Below are 27,195 nucleotides of genomic sequence, written 5' to 3'. Positions count from 1 at the left end.
TTTTATGGCATCGTATGTGGTAATTGAATGACAAATGCAGAAACCATACTAGCCCAATAAATAATTGAGTTCTCTTTTTTTTCTTTTTTGTTTTTTTTGGCTAACAATACAGGATAAGTCTCCTTCAAAAAAAATAAAAAATGGTAATAAGTAAAGCCATCTAAATAAAAACTCAAATAATTCTAACCACTTTCATATCTAAATAAATGTAATATATAGTATATATAAGCAAATAATATTTCTGTTGTCAAGTGTTGTAGACAAAAAAAAAAAAAAAATCATACATATTAAGGTAACACTCTTTGCCATTTATTATATATTATTTAATTTTAGTATAAAAAATAAATAACATAACTTTATATGTATCATTGGTTTTTTTTTTTTAAAGTTACTTATATACACCATGTTCATTTTAGTATTATAATGTTATAGAAATTCAATTTAATAAGTTATTACATTTATTTATAGTTTTCACGGGTTACAATATTTTTATTAATATAAATTATTGAATATTTTACTGATTATATTTTGAACACATTAGAAGTTGATTTTTTTTTTTTGGGCACAACTGTAGTTGATTTTTTAAAAAAATTTTAAGCATTACCAAAGCCTTGAACTGGATAAGTACTCCCACTTTGATGCCCATAACTGGCGTCATAAGGTCCATAATGAATTTTGCCTCGCTTAGTTGGCCATCTTGTGCATCAGTTGGCATTAATCAAGCTCATTGGTTGACATTGGTTGGCCAGTTGCGGACAATCATTTGATGTCAGTGGGCCCCAACAGATCATCATTTCACTCAAATGGGTCATTACCTAAGCATTAGGGTTGTTTTTGAAAAGTAGCAATCCTATGATTTTTAAATAGTTGTAATTTTTTTTTTTTTTATAAACTACTTATTTTGTGATAAAAATATCCTTAATAAAATTAAAATTACACAATAAATTTTTTTTATCCTTTCTTTCTTCTTCTATATAGCCATTCATGTAAGGATTTTTCTAACAGACCATTCTTTACATCTCATCTCCTCTCACTCTTATTTTTTTGTATTTTTTCATATCTGAAACTAAATTCAGGTAAAAATTTTATCTTTTTTTTTATTAGATGAAACTAAGGAAATATATGTTTTTTTTCTTTTTTCTCTTTCTCTTTTTTCTTATATTTTTTGTTAGTTTTGGAATTTTTAAGCTTTTTATTTAATATGGGTATGCAAGAAATTAATTTATGAGCTGTTATATGTGAGTTTAAAGATACTTAGGTGGCATATGGTTTGAAAAAGGGGAAAAATTTGTGTAAAACTGAAAAATTGCGAAAAACAGTAAAAACAGAAGAAATTTGGCGAAAAAGATGAACTTTCGCCATTTTCCTCCAGTTTGTCAGTTTTTTGCTAATTTTTCACTAATTTTCCGCCAGTAGGAAAAAGCTATATTTGGCGGAAAAAAAAACAGAATTAACTTTTTTAATACAGTTAATATATTTGTTTAGTATTATTCAAATTTTTATATATTTATTGATTTAGTTTAACGTTATTCATTTAATTTTGTAGTAAAATGGAAGATAATGATATTGTAATTGCGGTTTTATACAATGGAACATTGGTACAAAATGATGGTGGTAATTGGGAATATCGAAATGGTAAAAATATAATGGTTTCCGTCTGTAAGAGATGCACAAAATTAGAGTTAAAGGATGAGATTTTCAATTCTATTGAGATAGATCGAAATGGATATTTGCTAAAACTAAAATGGATATATGGACGATGTGCAGAAAAGTTGGATCCTACAGAAATACGCTGTGATAGGGATGTGAAATGCTTTCTTCAAGAAGTGAGGAATGGAGGGATGACAATGATGCGGCCTCCAATGTATGTTGAGGTGATTTCGAAAGTTGAACATATATGTAGAAATGTTCATCAAACAGCCTCTCCTTCAGATAGTGGGAGTAATCTTCATTCTTTTTCTTGTCCTCCAATTGGCGTTCGTCTACCACAAGTTTCCGGTACTGAACCTATTTAGGCTACATATTAGGAAATTATGGTCCAAGAAACTCAGTTTAGAGATTAAGTTGATGTTTGTGGGGCCCAGACATCATTTAACATCCACGAAGGAGTTGATGTTGGAGGTGACTATGCTGAACGGTTTCCTAATGATGAGGAGTATGAGCAGTTGCATAATATTGATCATGATGAGAATTACAATGCAGTAGGGGATGATGTTGATCATAATGATGTAGATTTTGATCATGAGTTGCCTGACAATGATAATGATATGCATCCTGAAATGAACAATGAAGGAGTTGATGATGTTAGGGTTCATCGTGCTACAAGTGACCACATATCATCGAGCAACAGAAGTGGTTCTATGGCCATATTTTCGTCAAAGTTCACTGGTTGTGAGAGCATAGTAGTTGGACAATTATTTCGCAACAAACGTGACTTACAGAATAAACTGAGTATCTATTGCATGCGAGAAAATAAGGAGTTCAAGGTGACACGGTCAACTATCCAACGGTATGAGGTTGTATGCTTGGAAAATACTTGTAAATGGCGACTACGTGCAACTACATTTAAAAATGGAGAAATATTTGTTGTGAGAATTTTTGATAATGTATACAGTTGCTCGTTAGATATTGTGCATTGAGAACATAAGTAGGCTAGTAGCCGGGTTATCGGGCAATGTATCAAATCTGAATATGAAAGTATTGCACGTGTTTACAAACCCAAAGAAATTCAACATGATTTTTTGCAGAAATATGGGGTGAATATAAGCTACAACAAAGCATAGAGAGGTAAAGAGTATGCACTTAACAGTGTTAGGGGATCTCTAGAGGAGAATTTTGCTAAGTTGCCTGCCTATTATTATGAGTTAGTGTCGAAGAACCTTGGAACTGTTACATGTGTCAAAATAGACGATAATAACAATTTTGTACATTTCTTTATGGCGATTGGAGCAAGCATTAGGGGATTTAAATCCTACAAAGACCCGTGTTGGCTGTTGATGCAACTACATTGAAAGGGAAATACAAAGGGTACATGTATATTGCATCGGGCATGGATGGCAATAAGCAAATATATCCTTTGGCTTTCGGCATTGGAGATGGAGAGAACAAGCAAGCATATACATGGTTTTTCCAAAACCTCAAGGATGCCATCGGAGATTTTCTGAATTTTGGTGTTTGTGAATGATAGACACCCCGCTATTGAAAGGGCATGACGCAAAGTTTTTTCCAATGCATACCATGCTTTGTGCACGTACCATATAAGTAGAAATATTAAAGCAAATGGACATGCAAAAGATGAAGCAATAATACAATATTTCATGCTCGCAGCTAGTGCATATTTGGTTGAAGATTTTGAGTTTTATATGGGGCAAATTGAGGCAAAAAACAGTAGGGCTGCCCAGTACATTCGATCATGTGACCCTACAAGGTGGGCACGTTCTCTTTCTCCATGTAGAAGGTACACTATCATGACCATCAATATTGTAAAAAGCTTGAATAGTATTTTGCTAGATGCTAGAGAGATGCCAATAGTAGCATTAATTGAGCACATACGGGATTTACTGCAAATGTGGTTTTATGAGCGACATACTGCAGGTGCAAAATTGACGAAGCCTGTGACTAACCATATGGAAGAGCAACTCAAACTACGAAATTTGGAGTCTATCGGACTATGTGTGAAAGCCATTAATATGCATGAATTTCTTGTGGAAGGTGGGAGATTGAGGGGTACATTTAATCTCCAATAAAAAACATGTTCATGCAAAGTCTTCGATCTTGATCAATATCCTTGTGATCATTGTATTGCCGCTTGTAGAGACTGCAAAATTGCTCCTTATGGCATGTGTTCTCATTACTACACCACGGATGCATATCGTGCAACTTATGCTGAGTCCATTTACCCTGTGTGAGATAAAAAACAGTGGCATGCCCCGGATGACGTGGCAAATTGTATTGTTCTTCCACCAAGATGGACACGTAGGCGAGCCGGTAGGCCGAGGATGCAACGCATACCATCCGAAGGTGAAGATGTTATTGGACGTAAATGTAGTCGATGCAGTGGTGTTGGACATTATAGGCAGAGATGTACGAATCCATTGCCTTATGCTTCAAATTAGAAAGTTTTAATTTAGTGTTATGGTTTAATATGTTTTGATATTTATTTCATATCTTGGATATTATATTTTCTACTTCACGGTGGAAGATTTATTAGCAATCTTTTTTTTTTTAAATTTAATCCCAAATGAAAAGAGGCTTTCTGGAGTTGATTTTAAATCTTTAGTTTACATATCATTTTATGAAATGTCCAAATGATTTTGAAAAGAAAAACAAATATATATCATTTTTTCTTTTCTTTAAAATGGTTATTGATTTTAAATGTCAATACATTTTTTGTTAATTTCATCTTCGTCTTATATAATATTTGTCTCCACTCTCAATTTTTTTACCCCACTATTAACTTAAATAATTTATAGAAATTGATTTTCCAAATGGAGGAAATTAGTTTCTGATAGAAGTAAAAATTATTCAATGATTTCCGCTTGGAGGAAATTTTTTCCAACAGGAGGAAAACGATTTCTGCTTGGAGGAAAAATTTTCCGCCTGGCGGAAAATTATCCAGAGGATTCAATTGATCTCCATATGGGATTTCCGACTGGAGGAAAAGTTTTCCGCCTAGAGGAAATATTTTCCGACAAACGGAAAATTTTTTAGAATTTGCAATTGAGCTCGTAAGACGTTTGTGCATAATGAAATTCTAATAAATAAACATGGCACATTTTCTATAAGGTCAATTACTTATCCTTACATCAATAACACATCGTTATCTTTGTTAAATGAACATTATAAGCCACCATTATCTTTACAATTAAAAGTCTAATATAATAAAGAATATGCATCTATAAACATGACAAAAGGAAAGAAAAATGCATCACCACCCAGCTCATATGCTTAGTTATTTGTTGTAAGCCTCATATGCATACTTCTTCCTAAAGAACTCAACGTCATCTTGTATGAATGTCACTGGTAATCTAGCATGTAAAAACTCGATGGTCTTGAGTGTACACATGCTACAGTCACCACTACAAAAAAACAATTATTACAACATATATTAGTATTATTAAAACCATATTCAATAGTTAATATTTATTCAACAAACATGTACGTATTAAGGGGCTTTACCCATTATTTTGCTGAGGGGAATTTTGTGCCAATTCACATGTAAACTCATCAACGGAGTTTACAAGATCCGGCCGCTGCTCATAAAAGGATGCAGACCGCAGTAAATAAGGTAACATAATGCATAATTTCTGAAAATAAATTTCTCCCCTGTTTCGGTGCCAGCCTTATCTGAGTCATATACAGTCATACGACGCTCTTTCAAGTCCATGTGCCTCACCAGCCAATGTATGTTGCGCTTGTTTAGTGGAATCAACAACTGTCAATACATTATAGGATTTCAGTTAGCACAACAAATAAAGGAAGGCACATGAATAAATGAATAGTTAACATTACACAATTTGGACATGTATATTGTACATGATTTACGCATTTCTATGGCTTCAACTCCTTCATTCGAATCCCCAATACATATTCTTGCATTGCATATGAGAATTGGAACTTAGATGGATTGGCGAGGAATTTTCCATAACACTGCTCAATGTATACCTACAACAAAATAAATTATTAGTTAACCAAAATCACAATAGCCACATATAGGACACCTGACCTTTACTTACCCAAAATCCTCCATCTATCACCTCAAAACTAGGATAAAAAATATCAGGGAATCGATTGGTACGTACACGAAATAAGTAAGGTAGGACTTCCATATGCTGCATTGAAAGACGAGTTAATTTTAAATTACATCCATGCAGTTGAACAACTATCTATGAAATTTATCAAATTATAAAATAAAAATCTTGATCGAAAAATACTTACATCGTGATTTAGCCACTTCTCACCAGTTATAAGCAACTGGAAAAAGTCTTTACCCGTAGACAAAATGTCCATATCAACCTTTGCTGCCCAACCGGACTTCATAAATTGGTCAAAAAAATTTACAAGTCGTGTGGGTACTTGTTTGTATGCGTCGAACTTCAAAGTAGAAGATGCACTAGGGAAAGTGCGCTGTAGTTTTTTCCTCAAGCCTCCAACACTGTAAGGAGTTGTAATAGCTGCTGCCGCCTTTCTATCCCGCTTCCCAATATCTATACTTTGCTTAGCAGCTGCTACTTTTCTTGCATGTCTCCCGGTAGAAAACTTTGATGGAGACACTTTCTCGATAATCGTAACACTTGGTCCTGCATCGTCTACAATGGATGAACGTGACTGTTTATCAACGGGGGTCACATCATCTACAACGGGGGACGTGACTGGCTTTCCAGAAGTTCAATCTACAATTAACCTTTTCCCTCGATATCTCCAAGTCCCAAAACCTTCGTTGGTAATTTGAATCCATTTATCTGCAAATCAAATACAACAAAGCATAACATATGGAGGAAACATTTTTTTCGACACGAGGAAAGCCTGGAGGAAAAATTTTCCGCCTGGAGGAAAACAATTTCCACCTAGAGGAAAAAGTTTTCCGCTTGGAGGAAAATATTATTCGCCAAGCGGAAAATTTTCCAGAACCTAAATGACATACACCTAACGGGATTTGTGCAAAAATAAAATGAAAGTAGCTAAAGAATCTTTTCGAACCAGTGCATATGTGGATTTAAAAGCTACAATATCTTCTATATATTAGTGTACATTATACATTAGGCAACAAACCAACCATGGGCATGTGACATTGCTTCATAAAGATAACCTATGGTTCTAACACATATTAATTATTATGGTTTCACATTCAAACCTCCCATAAAATTCAACAAAAACACAACTTCATAATAGTTTTAATTTCACATTTCACATTCTAACCATGCAACACAAACATTTCCGTCACACCAAATAACACAATATTATAAACATGGCTCATAATGACAAATGTTCAAAATTGAGCAATTTATAAAGAGATGACTTATCATTTATAAAATAATACATTATGGAAATTATCAACAATTCTAAAAAACCATTCAATACAGCACAAATAAAGGTTCTCAGATTAGTTCGTTACATTAAAGCGAAATTAGTTTGCAACATTTTTTCTGTTTTATTCAGAGAAGCAACTTACATTAATGGGGGACAAACCGGCACCAATGCTTCTTTATCTATTATATATATATATATATATATATCTCTTTCTCTATCTCTGTACGTGTGTGTGTAATTTTTTCAGCAAACACTTGTAACTCTAACGATCGCAAATTTTGTGCTTCAATTTTCTGCTCGGTCCATCACTTACTCCTCCAATGCTGAAAAATATAGAAAATCAATATTAGTAACAAAAAAGAGATTGACAGTGTTTCAAAATTAATAATAACAACGAGTATATTGTTTTAGTTTCAGTAATATCCATTTAATAAAATCCCCCAATACAAATAATAACAAAACAAAGAAAGAAAAAACCCCATGCACACATGTGGATGGAACAAATTGCTTATACCAAAATGTAAACAACTTAAAGGTACATACGTTTGAGCAAAATGCAGAGAAAAAACAGAGTAAATGTCACATGCGTATAACAATCTATCTAGACGGTATATCATGCTATAACAAGCTTAGTAAATGTTGGCACAATCAGAAATACATGCTAAAGCTGCATCTTATGCAGAACCGTACATATAGCAATTTCTCAAGTCATAAACTGCAAGAACAAATAAGTTATGTTAAGACAATCACTTAACATTATTCAAATTCCAATCAAGTATGCTTTACCATTTTCATGGTCTTCTTTCTAGTCTAAATAACTAAGGCTTAACTAGGAAGTTTAATTAATTCAGTAATAACATTATAACATTAGTAGAAGTATTCAAGCTTAAAGGAATCGATATGTTTTAGAGCACTATACTAATTAATCACAAAACTTAAGAACATGACTCCTACTATAAGTGTCTTTAGCATCAAGGTCCTTTCAAAGAACAATAAACATGCTGAAAAACTAAGTGACCAGCTAATAAGCCAACTTAAACAGCTAAAGTTGAATTCTGTTTATATCAGCAGTGTTTACAATGCAATCAGTAACTCTATAACCAAACAGAACTTAACTAAGTGACCAGCTAATAAGCCAACTTAAACAGCTAAAGTTGAATTGTGTTTATGCAATGTTTTCTCAATGTTTTTTTCATTCTTCCATCCACTATACTCCGTTAGCTCAGGCTTGTCAGTGACTTAGTTTTTTCTTTTTTCTTTTAACTGGAGACTACATTAATAAATTATAAAAGCAAAACCGTGCATGGACTTAAACCCGTTAGCTATATATATATTTCAACATCTTTAATTCTCTAATGGTCAAATTTGCTATTTCCTACTTTCACTGTTGGCCCTTGCAAACTAGTGACAATGATAGTTCATAATAGCTAAAAATCCAATCTTAAAATCAACCGTTTTATAGACACAAAAACTAAATAAATAAAAGAAAGAAAAAAAAAAGGAGGTTGAGCACTACTCTTTGTAAATTCATCATTTATATAAGAAAACGATATATATCAAATGCAATAACATAAAAAGATTTTCAAAAAAAAAAAATGTGAATAAATTGATTGAGTAAAGCTTAAAGAATAAAAAATAATAGATGGCTTCTAATCAGTTCAAAGGGTGGGTGGACCATATATATTGGTTTTGCTTTCTCATTCTGTATATATTGATCGAGTAAAGCTTGAAGAATGAAAGAGCAATCATATTCTTTTTCACCCCTTTGAAGAATTAATTAAAGTTTCAAGCATCTCATAAACATCTATAAATAAGGATAAAAAATAGACAAGCACATACCTTTATATTGAACACTTAAATTCCATTTTTCTTTATTCTTTTTTCTCTCCTTTGTTTCATTTTTTATTCTTTTGTTAGCTTTTAATTAAGGAAAAAAAATATATATATATATATATAAATATGGAAACAAAGCAGATTCTCATTCTAAAAAAAGAAGAAAGAAACCAGAGTTAATGTCCATTAAGGAAAGAAAACAGAGACTTAATTTAAAGTTGAAGATGTTAAGCAACAATGTACTTGAATTTGTACTTGAAGATTTTAAGCAAACAAGAAGAAAAAAAAAATGTTAAAGTTGTTGGAAAGAAAAACAGAGCGCACTGGTGCTTTAAGAGAAAGGTTACCTTGCAGTTGTGGCAACGGCTAGCCCTTGGTGGTTATAGAGGACGTGAAAGAGTCTCAAAGAGATAGTTATCCCTACTAAGTATCGACATGAAAAAGTTTGCGGTTGTAGAGGACGTGAAAGCAGGGAATTTTAGCTCCTATATTTCCCAATAAAAAGAATAAATAAATAGTCACCCAAACATTTGCATTAAACAGTGACAGGCAGTTCAATGTACTCATGAAGAATATTTTACATTACAAACCTGCTGCAGCTTTTTCAAATTTGCAGAGATGACTTTTTTTTGCTTATGGTTTTTCACTTTTTCCTCATCACTCTTATCGTCATCCATAAGCAACTCAACAAATTATGCATTTCTTTCAAACCAGCTTTTCTGTGCATTTTTCTTTCGAAAACGAAAACAAAATTATAGTTTTTAATTTTTAAACATCAATGGAGCATCATGATATTGCAACGAAAACAAAATTACAGTTTTTAATTTTTAAACATCAATGGAGCATCATGATATTGCAGAAATAACATTCACAAAACCCATGAAACCCATAGAACCCGATACTGCAGAAATTGAACAATTTGAAAAAAACAAAATTCACAATTTTGTTAACTAAACAGACTTACACACAAGACTGGAAGTTGGCCAGTTTTGTTCGATTCTTCTTAGTTGGGCTGGGCAGGTTCGACCAGAAATGCTATACTTACACACAAGACTATGCTGCGGTACCTGTGGCTGCGATAATGACTAGAGAGGTCGGAATATAGCGATTGACGACGACAATGGTGTGCTCTCCTCTGCCTCTGGGTGGCGATCGCAATCGTGATTTTTGAAAGGGAAACTGGAAAGGAAACCCTAGCTGTGTTTTGAAAACCAAAGAGAGCAAAAACAAAAAAAATAAAAGAAAAATGAAAAGAACAAAAGGAAAAAAAAAACGTGTTTTGATGGAGAACAAAAACAAAAAATAAAAGAAAAGAACAAAACTTAATGAAGAATATTTTGATCCAAATGAGTTAAAAGTGGGCTAGTTTTTTTTTAAAAAAATTTTTTTGCTATTCTTCAAAAATAAATTTAGACTGTGGTTAGTTTTCGAAAAAACTCTAAGCATTAACCCTGTGTCTAGTATAAGTGAACCTAACTACGGCCATCTAATGTAATTGAGCCTTGACCAAGCCTATTAATGATTGAAGACAACGGCACGACTACAAAAATGGTCCATCTCCAAAGGAATATGGACGTTGATTGGGCCATCAACATAAGCCATCGTGTGTTTTAATCCAAGGCCCAAAATATTGTACAGGTTGCCTTCTTAAGGCCCTTTGGTAAATGGGCTACACCGTATAGCCTTCTTTGGCATAATGTGACTAGAGTTATGGCTCACTGTCTCGCATAAGTGGGCTACCTTTTACCAGAGTTATGGATTGTCTGTTGAAGAAGATCTAAAGCCTGCTGCAAGTAACAAATTTTCCAATACAAATAATTTTTACTTACTAAAACCATCATCACCATTTAAGAGTCTTAATTGGGATAGAAATCTATTTGATAAATGAGCTTAAATTTCATCAGCAACATATCTAGTGAACTATATATATATATATGCAGTTTTCAAAATATATGAAATTTATTTTCTTAATTTCCAAGCTGGTTTATTTTCTAAAGAAAGTTACCTCTTCCCCCCACTGTAACAGATATGGACTCTTATGTCATCGAAGGGAATATCATCAGGTTTCCATGTATTCTAAGAGTGCATTAACTTCTAATGAAACCTCCATTTTCATCAAAACTCCCTACAATTATCTGGTTTTCAGAGATTGTAAGAACATCGATCGACATTGAGATTCCTCTGGTCCCTACTCGTAAGGTAGCACCGGAAGACGTGCACGCTTTGATTTGCCAATAAAGGCTGGTGCATTGACAAACAAGTAAAAGCTTGTTCCATGGAGTTCAACATTCCCAAGGTGGAGGAAAATTTTGCATTTTTCCTTATTTGATGCCAACTTTTCTTTTTCCAGTTGTGGTGAATGATTGAGCATATCCTTTGTTAAAGTATTAATGGCCACATTTTGGTCCGTGGAGTTTCATTAGGGAATGTACAAAACATTTCCTGTTTTTTCATACATTTACATGGATTACGAAAAATGTAATAAATTATTTCTTTCTAATCCGAGAGCTGCCAAAAGTTTCAGCTAAAAAAAGTTGTCTTTAACCCCCTCCAGTAGAGAGTCAGCCTCTCTTTGGAAGTTTCAGCTGCAGCATTACAAATTAATTTTTTAAATTTTAGGTCTGACAGAATGCGTAATAAATAAACAGTTAAAATACGACTTAATTTCTAACCTTTGATTTTGTGGTCCTCCAGCCTCCTGAGTCATGCTGTGTTTTAATATATGCAAATTTGTCAAAGGAATTCAGAATCGAAACTCTATCCATGCTTGAGCTTCTAACCGGCAAGTTTTTCTACAAAATTTCATTACACATGTTATTTACATTGTGGTTTTGTAATTTAGTTACTCGTAGATAAATGTCTTTTAGATGGGCAAACAAGACAAGTAAAACAAACAGATTCTGATAACATATATTTAGACAGATAAAGTCCCTTTATAAATGTCCTCAATATGGGCAAACCAGAAAATGTTCTCAAGTAAAATATAGTCAGCAACAATTCTAAGAGTAATTATTGCTCATGCCTAACTAATTCTTAGCATGATTCGGAATGCAATGACCCATCATTTTTTTTTTTTTTTTTTTAAATAATAAGAATAAAAGTTGAGCAACAAACTTACCTCATCTTTCTGAGTCTCCTCGATAGAAGCTGCTTCAGGATTTTTAATTTCTAACCGATCCATATAAAACAAGATCTGCATTTGGAAGCAAAGTAAGCAGCTGAAGAGGAAGGGACACGGAAGCCCAGCACAAAAGATAAACATGAACAGCCTTTTAACAAGCAATTGAAAAACGATCACATGGCAATCCTCGAAAGAAAATTTTAGGTTATATTAAGCATCCAAAAAAAGAACGATTAAACGGCAAATGACTATTGGAGGCCTTTCCAAAAACTTGTTTAAGATAAATCAAAATCTACCTTGTTAAGTAAATGAATGCTTGACGCATTAGTTGCCATGACCTGTACACCTAGACAATTGTTGCGCATACTGCAGAAGGGGCAGAAAATGGTATTGAATACACATCCATCTTTTTCACACCATATACCCTGTCCAGAATCAGCTTCAAGACTTCTGCTGCAGAGTTGCTGATGAACCGATGAAACGTCAGTTACAAGAACAGGTACATCTGTAGAGGTGCTCTTGGTCTGAGGGTTCATCGTATTTTTATGCAGAGATTCTAAGTGAATTTTTGATATCGATGTTGAAGAGCACATGATATATTGATGATTCTCAGGAAGCCCCAATGAGTTTTTGCAAAGTGAACAAAAAACTTGTACTCTCTTGTCCATTAGGGGACCAGAAGACACATCATGGTGGCTCAACGTGAGCAATTTAGGAACATGCAAATCAAGTTTGTTTTCTGTACAATTGATGTCCACACCAAATTCAATTCTCCGATTAGCATCTCTATTGGAAGGAGCTTTGGCATTGTGAACATTATGCTCTTCTTCAACAAGGCTAGAACAGGGAGAAAAAGTAGACTTCCTCCTTTTTTGGGTATGAGAATTAACACTTGAATTCAAAGATGATTCTGTTTCTGGAATCAAGCTGTGAAAATTAACAGTGGCATCCTTTTCAGGCGTAAGAAGCATCGAACACTGGGTTGGTGAAGAAGCTTTGCTGTAGGGTAAAGATGCTGAATGAAATGATAACTGATCCTCAATTATGGTTGAACTAGAGTACTCACCCTTGTCTAAGGGCTCTGGACTTCCCACACATGGGGTTTCCTTGACAATGGATCCTTCTGGATCTTCAAGGGAGAAAACCATAGGAAACCTGCAAAAGGATGGCCTTTTACAATGTAATAAAGTTTGCTGCTACATGAGATAAAGGAATTAAAAAGCCTCCATCTCCAACATTATGCCTTTTGTACTGAACACCTAAATGAATGTTCATGACTAAGGGCATGTGCAATACAAGTAACCAATTATCTAATGATTTGTCTAACAGAAAAAAAAAGTCGGAGTTTCAGCTTTTGACTCTTAATTTCTTTCTGTTTTTACTTCCATTCGTGGGATTAGGAAGCTGCATGTCTTTACGGCAAATGATTCGCGGCAAATGGTTCAAATGTAGCTAGTGAAACTACAGATTTTAATTATGAACTTATTAAGGAAGCAGCTAAAGAAACCTTACCACAAATGCCAGAATTTTGTTTGGTGCATCAAAATATTAGTAGTTTATTAAAAGTGAAGAGATCGAAAATTACCCTGAATCTTTCTGGGGACTACATTCAAGGTCAATAATTTCGTTGAGGTTGTCAGCATTTTCATCCAGTCGTAAAGATGCCTGAACTTGAACTGTCGCATTATCCTGTGACTCTAGCTGGGGAAAGGAAGCATTACAGTTTGCAACACAAATCCCTTTCTGCCCACAATGCTCAGACCGTTTCATTTTTTGATTTTCCTTTGTTGTAACCCCCCTACTTTGATCCATGAAAGTGATATTTTCATCACTAACATTATAATTTTGTGATACACTAACCATTTTCTTATCCACATGTTCCTGCAAGAAGTTAACCATATTGCCAATACGTTTATCCACTGAAAAGTAAGGGAAATGAAAAATAGAAAGGACATTAATACAAAAAGATATAGACCTTGACATCAGTGAAAAAGGATTTCAATCCTTCTAATGACAAGTCAAAGCTGTCATACTGTTTAATGGAATTCCTTAGCCACTTTGACACATATGCTCTATTCCTTTCTTCCCTATAACGTTCATCTGCTTGCAAAATAATTAAATTCAGGATCACAATTTCACAAACATGTAGAAGGCAGAGTTTGAAAATAGAATCCGACTATATTTACATGGAAACTAGAATACAAGTAAAGGAATTTTTTGTCTGGTGAACAAAAAGAAATTGAAGATGAAAGTCTGATATGAATTCCAGAATCAAATAAATATCTGAACTTGGCTATGAAGTAACTCAAATAGTGGCCTTAAAGACATCTCAAAGAGTTTGTCAATGACACTTTCTGAGACTTGTTTCCTGCATTACATGCAGTAACTTCATGGATATTCCATTTCTTTTTCTGAAATATTTATAATTAACTTTATACATATATATATATATATAAAACAAGATAGTTTTCAATAATTTAAGAGGTAAAAAAATCAACTAAGGAAATCCTTTACCTAATAAGATAATAGCTCCATAATCAAACCTGTGTCGTATACAACGTCCTACCAAATAAAAGCCAGTTAATATCATAATACAATATCAAGAGATAAAGCATTATCAGAGTGCCAATAGCACACCTGCAGCTTGATTTAGAGCCCTGAATGCTTGGTTGCAGTACCACTCACTCCCACTAAGAAGGTTTTTGGATGATTTATATGTATCATTATATTTCTTCTTCAATGCAACTTGAATATCATTTCTGATAATTTGATAACAGTCAGCAGATTATAATTTATGTAGGATATTTATTCTCCATAAATTACATATGAAAGGTAAAAAACGAAAAGGGACAACTTACGTGTTGGGAAATGGAATGCCAACAATTATCTGTGATAGTTAAGATGCAACTGATACTCAAAAATCATTTAAGTGAATCCACAGTAACCCTGTTTCTAGATTGAATTCGGTGTTTCCAATTACATAGATAAGAAAAAATATTACACAAGAAAACTAGGCTTGAGAATCCATAATAAGCCAAACTGCCTTTACTACAATATACAAGGGAACTCTATTATGTTTTGAAGTGTCACACCTTAGATTATTCATTAACCACCCCACCCAAAATAAGAAAAGGTGTTAAATTCAAAGAGGATTAGAAAGGATACAACCACTCGAGCATTGTCATCAGAGAAATCAATTCCTTCTGAAACCTGCAAGTGAATGTGGCAATAAGAAATTGAAAGAGACTAAATATTGTATGGTAGATAGATAACATTTTGGCTTGTTATATAAAAAGGATACACCATAATTTCCAAGTCCTGTTTGGTTTTCTTTCTCTCTCTCTCTCTCTCTCTCTCTCTCTGTCTTATAAAAAAATTTTAAAAAAAATCTTTACTAATGCTCATGTACCAACTTTCATTTTGCATTTTGTTTTTCTTTATAATGCATGCAGATGTCCATCCGCACAATGCACTGTAAATAGAGACTGCATGCAAAACACAGTGGTTCCATAAATAAATCCGTATTCTTCCTAAATCATCACAAACTTCATGCATTGTTTACAGAATTTAAATATGATATACACCTTTCCTCGGCACACTGCAAGAAAAGCAGCTCCTTGAGACTTGGTATTTTCCACAGAATGGTTTGCAGATAAGTGCGTTAGGCCCATTTTCTTAACCTTTTTCCTTCTCACAGGAAGAGGTCTGTTACCATAACGAATTGAGTCATAATAACCCTTCAAAACAGATTCAAAATCGTCCTGGCTTCCTCCCCTGGGTTCTGCACTAGCCAATAATAGTTAAAGAAGTCTCAAGCATTCTATGAAAATGAAAATGAAGAAAAGTGCCAAAATCAACTTCCAGTTTAAACCATTTAAAAAATCAGCTTTGTCCCAGAATCAATGCAAAAAGGCTAATTATAAGCCACAGTAAAAATCCTATTGATAGTTGGTAAAGGGAACTTTCATGTGTGCCAAACATATAAATATATCAAGTAAGAGGGTCACAGAAAACTTTACCCACAAAAAGGGGCTTTTTTGCATTTAATTGAGACCATTGACCTGTTTCGCACCAACGCTTGCATAGTTTATCCATCAACTTATAACTCGGGAAGAAGACTAGACAGCCACCTTGCACAGTTTTGAAAATATCTTCCAATGATTTTCCAAGTGCATCCTTCAAAATGATGTGCAAAAAATTAATGACACAAGAAAAGAGCACATTATTAACAAATATAAGATCAAACTATAAAATATGCAAAATACCTGGAAAGCATATCCATCAGCTGTTTTATAGCTTGCATTCAATGGAAAATTACCTGGCCCAGTAGATATTATAGCAGGCCAGACCTACAGTGACAAAGGTTGATAAGATGTGAAACCAAAAAGAAATAATGACCAGAAAAGGAAACAAAAAAAAAATAAAAAATTCCATCATTCTACCTGTGAGTTGACATCGATTACGTGTGCTGCTTCCAGACTAGTTTCGAAATGAATGCCAAGTTCAGATGAAAAGGAATTCATTGGTGACAAAGTCCTAAATTCCAGATGCCATATGTCAATAACTCTGAAAAAAGAATATTCTATATAGGGCTTGCAACTGGTATGCACTGTCCTGTACTTACCCTGATGTCAAAATGACTGAGAAAGAAAGCTCAGCAATGTCTCTAAACACAACACTTGGATTTAAGCACCACAAACTTAAGGTATGTGTCCATTCACCAAAAGCTTTTCCTGAACATAATCAGCAAAGTTTTTGTTTCATGGACAGAGAGTAATACAATTAGATCCATTCTTAGACTAGTGATTTCTGTAACAAGATTTCATTATGTTTCCTCTAAAATCAGTAAAAACTAAAACTTAATTACTATTATTACATAGAACAAGTTAAACCCCATTTCTGCAGTAACCATTACATGAACAGAATTTCTACTAACTCGGAAAAAATATCCAATCTTTTACATTCATTGACATGCTAGGATAAAAGAGATATTAACTCCAGATGGTAAACATAATATTTACAAAGTTGTCCACTGTCACCATCAGAAAAAGGATATAAAAAGACAATTAGGTCAACTGCTTACCACCATCTCTTTTAACATATCTTCGTAGAGCAAGCTGATAGTCAAACATATGACAACCATTTCTTGAAAAGAAATATGTAAGTGAAGAGAATAATCCTGTTTGACATCGTTAAATAATGTGAGTTAATATTTTAATGATAAATCAGGTAAATTCAGGATGTGCATACAGAAATATAAAAAGCATGTACCTTCCAATGTTGTTACAGCCAAGCCACTTAAATGTGGTACCTCTGACTCTGTATCTGAAGCAGCCTTGATTGCCTGGAATGAGGGAACATATGCTGACACAGCTAAATACAGTTTGAACACAACATCCAAGAATTCGTAACTAACCAACCTTTGTGGCACATTCGAGCAGGATTGGAAAGGACTGCTGTGAAATATTTGCTTCTTGGAGCTCCCTCAAGGCCTTATCACCTGTCCAACTGTAGCATACAATTAACCCCATCCCATCACAAAACAGATGGTTAGACAATACCGTGAGCCTATTCATTACCAAATCTCAATCACCTAAAAGACTTATCCACTGTCAGCTGTGAACTTTAAGATGTCTCCTAATGAAGCAGAGAATATATGAGAGCATAACTGCTACTTTTTTAACTATGTTATGGAGTTTTGGTGTGATAAGAGGAACATGGTAGGACACTTGAAATTATTTTGATCCTCAAAATAAATGGTAGAAATATATTGAAATTCCATAAATGAGATCAAGATAAATAACACCAATATTGAAAAGGTCGACATTAACTATTGGAATTGAGAAAAGACAATTGACCTATTATTGCTGACTCAAGTTAAAAATAATCAATAATTCAACATAAGGAAAGAGATATTGCTTTAGAAAGGGAGGTTAGCAATAATTTCACTAATCAATAAAAATTGAAAAACACAATATTATGCAAAAGATTTTGGGTTGTTATCAATGGTCAAAATGGCAGAGGAAATGGTGCTACATCAAAGTATAAACTATTAACTGAAAAAAAAAAATCATAAATAATCTACAAAACAGTAAAAAAGGTTTGTCAGACAGTACTGACCAAGAAACATAATGCTGAAATTCACGCTTTTCCAACATACTTTTCCTCTGTTCAATCCAACTTATGAGGTCCTATACATGACAACCAACCATTATTACCAGAAAATCATAAAAGGCACTTGAAAACAAATATTAGTTAAATGGGACAATACCTGTGTCATTTCATACAAAGGTTGATACATTGAAGCATCATTTGGCCAGAGTTGACCAAGTTCCATCTGCAGTTCTTTCAAAAGTACAACTACATGTAAGCAACATTCACGACAAGAAAAGAAATAAACTAAAAGAGACGGAGAGAGAGAGAGAGAGAGAGAGAGAGAGAGAGAGAAGAAGAAGAAGTTGACTTATAGCCTACTATGCAAAACATCTTCTTCGACATCCATGCTACCAGCGTCGCGGGCTATATCCTCTATGTTACTGCATACAGGTAAAACAAATTTTGGAGCACTCGGACCAGTGGGTCTAAACATGCATTTTCATGGTCTATATGTAAAAATTCTTCAAGCAAATAGAACAGTCAAAGTCCCTGCATTATAACTTTCAAAGTAAAATTTCAAAAATGACGTTCAAGTGGGAAGATGCTAATTTTTAGAAATTTACAATTTATGACTGTAGAATTTGCTTTAACTCACATCAAAATGTTGAAATTTGTTTATTCAACAAAATTGAGAAGAGAGTACAAGAAGTTAGATTTTTAATTTTATATATTTACTTATTTTTTAATTTTACCACATTTTTCCACAAAATTGAGGCTTATAAAGTACAAACAAAACTAGATAAGCATGTTGCAACATACTGTGCCTCATCAAGAACTACAATAGCTCCTTTTATATCTACTTCCATTGCTCCCCGAATGACTGGATTGATAATGTAGTTATATGGGCAGAATACCAACTGTGCATCGCCTGCCATAGAACGTGCTGCATAATATGAACAACCTGGAGAACAAGATAATCTTTGTGAAATATCGATAAAACACTAAGCTTACTTGCTTTAAAGATATAGAGAGAAAATTGAAAGGCAAACCTCTGACAACTTTTCCAACTTTGACAAGATCCTCTATATCATGGGCCTCATGGCAGCCTCCTTTTTGAAGGGATGGATGGCATTTGACTTTATGTACATTTCTGATTGTAGGAGAAACCAATTGCTTAAGCTCACAAATTATGCTAACAGTGCAACCAAACATTAAAAACATCAATGCAGCAAGTATTTGAATTGAGAAATCACTTACTTAAATTCTGGGCACCCCACCTCTCGATTCTTCAAAAGCAACTTACTGGAAAATTCAATAACATGTTTTAGACAGAAAAAAAGATACTGCCCCCACCCTCCAAAAAAAAAAAAAAAAATGAATAAAAAAATTTATTCTCTGAAAAGGAAATAAGTGCACCATTCTTCATCTATATTCTCTTTCCCATGCACGTATGCATTGGTGCAGTAATGTTTCCGTGAGGCCTGGAGGAAAAGGGCAACCACTACTATAAGTCCGAACTGCAATAATCTCACTGAGACTAACACTTTGGCCACATTTTGAACCCATGACCACTATGAGGGCTGGCCATATCCACTCTGACTAAAGTCATTTTAATATTTTGTGCAATAAACCAAAAACATTCGTAAGGAATTATACGTTTTTCTATTGACCATATTCAAACAAAGATGCAGACAAACGTAGATCACCATGATAAACCAGAAACCGATCCAAGAGACGATTACTTCTAAGAAACAATAACACAATTTGACTGCATAAAACAAACCACTCAGATCAAATAATTAATTACTACCACTACTTTGTAAGGGTTCAATACTAACATTTAACTCAAATATTGGAAGAAACAAGCCAACCTACCAAAACAGCCATTGGCACACGGTAACCAGTTTTGCGATATTCACGAATTACTTGTGAAATTTGCGAATGTGTCCTCCTTAAATGGATAACAGAAGACAGAAAGAGTTATTCTAGAGTTTCTTTAAAAAAAAAAAAAAAAAAAAAAAAGATATTAGAAAAATCAATTATTCTAATCGCACCATGATTCGATAATATATTACTTACGATGCATAATATATGATAGGTGCTGGCCTTTTCTTCTGATTCTTACTCTTTTCTATAGATTTAGCAGGTCCCGAAGCTTCCACCACTGGTGCACCTAAAAAGAATCAAAATATTAGTGATAGGATTGCTAAAAAAGTGGAAAAATTAATAGTGCCAAATACGCATTGATTTTTTTTTCTTTATTCGAAAAGAGGATTACTTGAAGGTTCGTCTTCGGGAACAAATCCACCACCATGACCCAGAGGATCAGTCATCGCCTCAGGATCGGGCTTGGAGTGAGAGAGATTCGCGAACTGGTTCTTGAACTTGTAATTCTGCAGCCAAGCTAGGGTTGAGCAGAGGAGCGAGAGCGATTTCCCGGTTCCGGTGGGTGACTCCAGAATTGCGTGGCAATGGCCGTCCTTGTGAGCCCGTTCCAGTGTGGAGATGACTCTACCCATGAACGCAAGCTGCGTCCCGTACGGACGGTACGGGAACTCCACCTGGACACCTCCGATGTGGTAGACATTTTTATGATTTTTCGCCGGAGTTGCAGACACCATTTTCGGCTACTTTTGGTGCGTGCAAAATTCTCAGCAAGGCTTTTGTACGAACCATCTACGGACAAGCTATTGAGGGCTTTTTTTTTTGGCGGGAAAAAGAGGATCGAAATTCGCCTGAAATTTATCCCTCGAAATCGAAGGGTAAAATGGTAGTTTTGATGCAGTTGAAAATATTGCCGTAAGTATTAGATTTTTTTTAAAAAAAAATTTCTATTGACGTCGTAAGCCTGATATTTTACAAAGTATTCGAGGAGAATTTATATAGCTTTTTAATGTTTTAATTATGAAAAAAATTTCGCCTTCAATTCAATTTAAACTTGATTCTAAATCCAACTCCGAATAAACCACTGAAAAAATAAAAACCTGATCATAATTATTTATTTACATAATGTTCATATATAATTTTAAAAGATTATATATATATATATATATATTGTTTGTTTTGTTGATTGTAATGTATTTTATATTAATTTGAATATTAAAATTTAACCAATCAATAAGGGCTTTTAAACAGCACAATAGAAAGAGCCCTGCACCTTCCAGTAAATAAGAGAGTTTGAAATATGGCAGTTCTTCTGAGCCTGCATTGTAGCAATCCATTAAATTATCTCCTGTCACCAAAATTTTCCAGCAAGACAAAACGCTACCGGCATCCACTTTTAGGAATTATACAACCTAGATGTTACATGTAAGATGCACCAAAATTTCACCTCAAATATACATTACATAGAGAGAAATTTAACCAGAAATCACAATATGCACCCAAAATTAAAAAAAAAAAAAAACTGTGTGTTTGAGAATTGAGATCATAAGTTCAGAACTTGGGGCACATCAATCATGTGCTCAGAGTGAGCAGGATAAAGGGAAAGAAGATGTTGAACTTTCCAGTAGCCAAATATCATATATGCCTTAAAAGACCAGCTTTGATCAACTTTTAATGTCTTCCAATCCTTTCTTGACTCGATTGAAAGCAGAGAGCATTGTTGAACGTGTGTTCGCAATTTCTACAAGCATTTCCAAAGCTGCAGAAAAAAAAAATAAAGCTTCCCAATTTGATCTAAGTGACATAAGTTTGACATAATAATAACCTTAAACTTAGGTCCTCAAAGAGCAAAACCAGTTAGGAGTTTGGAGAGGGAAAGAGAGATATGTTCTAAAGAGTAAATAATTGAAGAAGCAAACTCCATCACCTGTTTCAAATGAAAGTTGAGCCGCACGAAGCTTTGGAGAAACCAAAGTGCCAAATACCGACAATGATTTGGATCGCTCCCTCTGAACCTGTGACAGCAGGGACAAATTTTATTGAATAACCTCATTTTCACTTAAACAGCATTCAACCCAATTTTATAAGATGCCTAACAGTATCAATAATAACCAAGGGAATGAACCATGTATTGAAAAGCACAAGAAGAAATGAGGGTGATGTAAATTAGCCAATCTAGTCCACTCCAAAGTCATCAAAATCAAGCATACAACACCAACATTTGTGAGAGACTTACATGATCATCAGCTACAAGCGAAGCTCCACTTTGTACTGAGGTTTCATCTGGAGTTTCTTCAGTCAAATAGAAAAGAACAAGATAAAAACAGAATCCAATCAGAAGAGATCAGAAATGAAACAGAAATTTCCTGCAATCTGGGATATAATACTCTACACAAAGTCACAAACCTAGAACATTGGGGTCATAGTGTTCCAGATCTTTACCACTCTATTTCATGGAGAAAATGATACTAGGTGTTTTCTCAGTCAACTGACCAGTACACCAAATCATGTAAAGGATTACACATCTATACCTGAAAACTGGGATTTGCTACGGTGTCGTAGATCTGGACTATCATGCTTCGTCTGCAACTTGTCCTCCCTAAATTTTTCTCCTGCTGAGCTGTGTCCACTATTGGAGGATGCCCATTTGCACAATGTAAAGTTTGCTTCGTTCGCTTCTGAATCAACTACAAATAAATAATATGACAATGCCTCAGAAAAAGGAACAAGCAAATGCGAATAACAGGTAATCGTTAACATCCGTGTGCCTAGGAGCACTGCTATAATTATTAATGGTGATGCGCGGCTTAGAGAGTGGTTATTGATTAGTTTCAACTTAAATTTATTTCAAGAGTTTACATGGGACATACATATAACAGATTTTGATAATGACGGAATGAAGTTTACCATCATTTCTTGTTACTTGCAATGAGGTAGAAGCAGAGTGGAATTTCAGGTTCAACAGAGCACTGTTGACGCGAGATGCACCCATGGAATGTCGAGCACTCGCTAATTCAAGCCATCCCTGTCAAAACTTTCAATTTTAATTTCAGTTTCAATTTCAATACAAAAAGCTCATGAAGACCAATAAATCTAAGCTATCCTATCCTGAATTTGACACTAACACAGTAATACCGACCTACCTCTGATGATGATGCACCTCTACAACTAAATTTGAAAAATGTGAAATAATTTCTCAAATAAATTAAAGTGGGGCCACTACCAAAGATGAAACACATTTCCATATTTATGAGAAATTGTGTAAAGTTGGAAACTTTTACATTAAAGTTAGTAGCATATTTTATCGGCAGCTCCTCTTGCCTCGTGCTGTTGGCGATAAATAACATAGGATATTGACATCTTCAAAAGGAAATTGCGCAATTAACAGCGTAACTTTTACCTGGCGGAGTGTCAGAGACAATGAATCCATTAGCGTTATATAGCCATCAAGGGAATCCAGAAACTGCAAAACGTGTTGGTCTTCAACGTCATGTCGTAATCCTTCAGGCTCTAATTTAAGCGTTTCTTCTTCTCCTCCACTTCCGGAGCTCTGTGTTTCTGAGTCTTGTTCTTCCATCCTGCTTCGTATTCAGATTCAGATTCGGAACCCCAATTCACCGAACGCAATAGGATCAACTGCCCATGGGCACAACTAGAGGAAAATTATAATCGTTATTTCCGGAAAAGTCTTGAGGATAACGTCGTAATTGCAAATACACCCGCCCCGAACCGCCCAGGATAAATTGGGCTATTATTGTTTCAAATTGGATTCGGAAAACCATAGTCCGGCCCAAAAAAGCAAATAGAGGCTAAACCTCCACATAGTACATTGCATAGTAGTCAGCCGGTGGTTAGACCAAAATTGTCCACGCGCCGAATCCGATCCTTTGTGAAGGCAGTGATGGAGGCGGTGGTGAAAAAGTATCAGCAACGGTTCAGGAGGGCTCGAGACGAGATGGACCGCTGGGCCAACCTCCAGTCTCGCTTGATCTTGCAGTTCACAAGCTCCTCCTCCATCATCCAGAGGTTGCAGGTTTAAATTTTTAACGTAGCTTTTACTTTGTCATCGGAAAATTCTTCTCACTTTTTTTTTTTTTTTTTTTTTTTTTTTTGCCCCTATCTGTATGTTACTTGAGAATTCGTATGTTTGGGTGCAAAACCAGGTGCTTCGAGATTCTAAGAATTATGGCTGTTTGAATAATATCGGTGACATTAAAGACGCAGTATTGACGAAGCAGATGGAGTCGTTGCAAAGCATTTTGCTTTCGATGAAAAAGACCTTGTAAGTAGTTTGAATGAGTTCAAGTTTACCTAAGTCATTGGAATATTATTTTCTCATATTGTGGTATTAATTTCAGGGAAGAGTTTCATGGTGTTGTCTTGAGGCTTGAGAAGATTCATCGTGATGGTAGGCAGATGATGAGAGGTGGGTCTAGTCAACCGAGTTTGAAACAGCTGAAGCAACGTGTTGGCGTAAAACCCAGTCTTGCAGATTGCTTGGATGGGCTTATGCTTCTTCATGAGATGCACCACTTCGAGTATGGTTTCTAATCTACTTTCTGGAATTTTATTATTTTTCTTTTCAATAATTTTTATTCGTTTTCTAATCTAGCTTGTGGCAGCTGCTCTTCTGCAACACGCACTAGCTGTGCATTATGTATACTTATTCCAACATCATGATCTCTCTCTACATTAAGTTGCTAGCCTCTGCACTCAATTTCCCTTTTGGTTCAAATCCTATAAGATTTGGTTTCTCAATATTGCCTTGTTCTTTCGGTTTCCAGGTACCTTCTTAAATCGTCATTGGTTTCAGCACTTTCAACACTCATCTTGAAACCCAAGTAAGAAATGCTTATCTTAAAACAGGAATTGTTTGGTTTTAATATTCATGGGACGAAATCTGTCGCTTCTGAAGCTGTAATGTGCTCCATGAAACATGTTTTTGACACAAATTTTGTAAAAGTACCTTTTTTTCTTTTTTCTTTTTTTTAATAAGTTTACTCGCATTTTTGTTTTAACAATTTAAAATTAAGAAAGTAAATTGAAGTACGAACAAGCAAAGGTGGAAGATTTCTACTCTTCCCCTCTACATGGTTGTTTTCACTACTTGGACATTTAAATGTATTTTTCGTTTTCGTCTGTCTTATATGTCTGTATGTCTGTTTTAAAAAACTATGCTTTATATAGATTTCATCTGTTTATTGAATTTTTTCTACATTGCAGTTCCTGTGACCTAAGTGCACTCCAGCAACTTTTGATTGATCAGCCTAACATCCCCAAGGAGGAAGGTAAGCAAAGATTGCTAGTATGAGGGAAATATATGTAAGAAGTTCAAAATAAATTGATCAAGATCGACTGTATAAGAGCTTACTTGAGCCATTGGAAACTCTAATTTACTTCTGGCATGAAGTTTCTAGATTATTTGGGAATGCCTAGGTTTGCTTCTTTCATGAGTAAGCAAGCGAACAACACACGTGGTCTAACATATATGTTATCTGTGTGCAGTGCAAGTCATCTTTGATATCATATTTGCAGAAGAGATATCATGATCTAGTCCATATGGGGCTCCCGAAATGTTGGTAGCTTCAGACATTAAGCATTTTGCAATTTGAAAATTTCCTGTTATTTGGGTGGCAATATTCGCTCGTCGTCTGGTGTGCTAAGGATAGCCATTTCGTCTTGGCAGCTTGCGGGTATCCCAAGACTGTTTTAGGAAATCAGGTTATTCATGCTATCCATGGCAAAGCTGCCTAGAAAGACCGAGATAGACTTATGCCTTGCTACTTCCAAAATGCATGTTGCCAAGGCATATATAAACCGTATCCCATTTTGTGATATACATATACATGTTGAATTTGTGAAAATTTTGCGTAAGCTTGAGTGTAAACCATTTAAGATTAGATGGTTTTATTATATTGTACCTCATTTTAAGCTACCTCTTATCTTCCTGATGTCATAACTTAAACCTCTTAGATTTGGTGCCTAAAGATGTGGACATTTTTCACTTTTCACCCTCTCTCCGCTTTGGTCTGTGTTACTGGCAATTCAATTTTTTCACCTTTTGAAGTGTTTGGAAAGTCATTATGGCTGGTTTATCATGAACAAAATGGCTATTCTTCCATCAATATCCATATATTCGACTTGTACAAGAGGATCAAAGTGTCCTAAGTTGAGAGAAATTGTTAAGAAATAGCTATTTTTGGGAATTTTGTGTGTGCAATCTCTTTTGGTCTTGATAAGCCTATTTGCATATGCTCAATGATAGATTATAGATAGACTCGAGCAACTCGTGATCAGTCCGAATTCGATTTGAACTCGTCTCATAAAGAAAATAAACCGGGTTTAAACAATAAATGATGTTTGCAAATTGATTTTAAGTAATAAATCAAACTCGGGGATAGCATATAAATAGTTTACATTTATTATTTATTTATATTATGAATTTAAATACATTCAATATTTATAATATATAAATTTTATTTTTTATATTTTAAAAAATGTGCTTAAATAATTATTTTTATATCTTAAATATATAAATTATAAAAAATAAATTAATTTTATAATAAAATAAATGAAATTTATTAATAACGAATGACAAACTTTTTACTTTAAAAAATATATATATTTAAGTTTTTAAATGTTTATGTTAAAATAAACTGAGTTGATATAAGTTGAACTTTTTATGTACTAACCGAGTCGAATATAAATAAATTATTTTAACATTTTAAAAATTTAAGCTAAATTTGAGTAAATTCTTACGAATCAAATTTGAGAATAGTAATCATTTATACCCTGCCCACGAATCGACGTCTTGGCCCACTGAAGGAATTGAACAATAAGAGAATCTATTAAATATGGATTGCTTTTAGAGCACCAACATAAACAATTTCAGGCTCTGACCAGTTTTTTTGTCATAAAAGTTTAGAAGAAAGTGCAGTAAAAGAGTACAATTTAATTTCAGGTTGATAACATCTTTACGCACCTGCTAAACCATCCATTTGATTTCGACAATTATATAAAGAAGCATGCTACTGCTTAGAGATGGATTAAAATTGATTTTCTTATTCATGTACTTTATATATATATATATATATTTTTTTTTTTTTTTTGGGGGCTAAAAATGTACTTTATATATTCTTGTTGGAACTTCCATTTCAGGTGAATATAAAGCATAGCAAAAAGAAACAAAACGCACAGGGTTTGCTAATGTACTCACTTCTAACCCCCTCCAT

General features: G+C 34.3%; 3 protein-coding genes across 5 annotated transcripts; 1 reads left to right on the top strand and 2 right to left on the bottom strand.

The window, feature by feature from the left end:
* Positions 1 to 11,159: 11,159 nt before the first annotated feature.
* On the bottom strand, positions 11,160 to 21,348 carry LOC107419791 (uncharacterized). Its single transcript, XM_016028600.4, has 29 exons — positions 21,237 to 21,348; positions 20,358 to 21,047; positions 20,159 to 20,252; positions 19,955 to 20,030; positions 19,496 to 19,560; positions 19,337 to 19,381; positions 19,129 to 19,229; positions 18,899 to 19,040; positions 18,458 to 18,519; positions 18,255 to 18,328; positions 18,104 to 18,174; positions 17,404 to 17,491; positions 17,255 to 17,327; positions 17,067 to 17,162; positions 16,608 to 16,716; positions 16,426 to 16,519; positions 16,249 to 16,332; positions 16,003 to 16,159; positions 15,568 to 15,764; positions 15,149 to 15,193; positions 14,842 to 14,870; positions 14,621 to 14,742; positions 14,498 to 14,545; positions 13,959 to 14,083; positions 13,569 to 13,864; positions 12,280 to 13,138; positions 11,981 to 12,055; positions 11,535 to 11,654; positions 11,160 to 11,447 (listed from the first exon to the last, which is right to left on the bottom strand). The coding sequence occupies exons 2-29, from the start codon at positions 20,698 to 20,700 to the stop codon at positions 11,424 to 11,426; spliced, it is 3,714 nt and encodes a 1,237-aa protein (XP_015884086.1). The 5' UTR covers positions 20,701 to 21,047; positions 21,237 to 21,348; the 3' UTR covers positions 11,160 to 11,423.
* On the bottom strand, positions 21,324 to 23,720 carry LOC107419855 (uncharacterized). Of its 2 annotated transcripts, none has more exons than XM_016028677.4 (6): positions 23,364 to 23,720; positions 22,871 to 22,988; positions 22,495 to 22,650; positions 22,200 to 22,246; positions 21,891 to 21,978; positions 21,324 to 21,722 (listed from the first exon to the last, which is right to left on the bottom strand). In XM_016028677.4, exons 1-6 carry the CDS (start codon positions 23,538 to 23,540, stop codon positions 21,628 to 21,630), a joined length of 681 nt encoding a protein of 226 aa, XP_015884163.1. In that variant the 5' UTR covers positions 23,541 to 23,720; the 3' UTR covers positions 21,324 to 21,627. The 2 variants fall into 2 exon arrangements, with proteins under 2 accessions (XP_015884163.1, XP_015884162.1); XM_016028676.4 differs by having other exon boundaries at positions 22,200 to 22,255; positions 23,364 to 23,687.
* Positions 23,721 to 25,974, top strand: LOC107419856 (uncharacterized protein At5g43822). Of its 2 annotated transcripts, XM_016028679.4 has the most exons (6): positions 23,721 to 23,996; positions 24,127 to 24,245; positions 24,322 to 24,501; positions 24,748 to 24,804; positions 25,187 to 25,251; positions 25,469 to 25,974. In XM_016028679.4, the coding sequence occupies exons 1-6, from the start codon at positions 23,865 to 23,867 to the stop codon at positions 25,510 to 25,512; spliced, it is 597 nt and encodes a 198-aa protein (XP_015884165.1). In that variant the 5' UTR covers positions 23,721 to 23,864; the 3' UTR covers positions 25,513 to 25,974. The 2 variants fall into 2 exon arrangements, with proteins under 2 accessions (XP_015884165.1, XP_060673351.1); XM_060817368.1 differs by lacking the exons at positions 24,748 to 24,804; positions 25,187 to 25,251; positions 25,469 to 25,974 and adding an exon at positions 24,586 to 24,741.
* The last annotated feature ends 1,221 nt before the right edge of the window (positions 25,975 to 27,195 follow it).

Source organism: Ziziphus jujuba, chromosome 5 (genome assembly GCF_031755915.1).
Source record: "Ziziphus jujuba cultivar Dongzao chromosome 5, ASM3175591v1".
NCBI classification, from domain to species: domain Eukaryota; kingdom Viridiplantae; phylum Streptophyta; class Magnoliopsida; order Rosales; family Rhamnaceae; genus Ziziphus; species Ziziphus jujuba.
The sequence above is the reverse complement of the archived record's forward strand: the minus strand, read 5'-3'. Positions and strand labels throughout refer to the sequence as shown.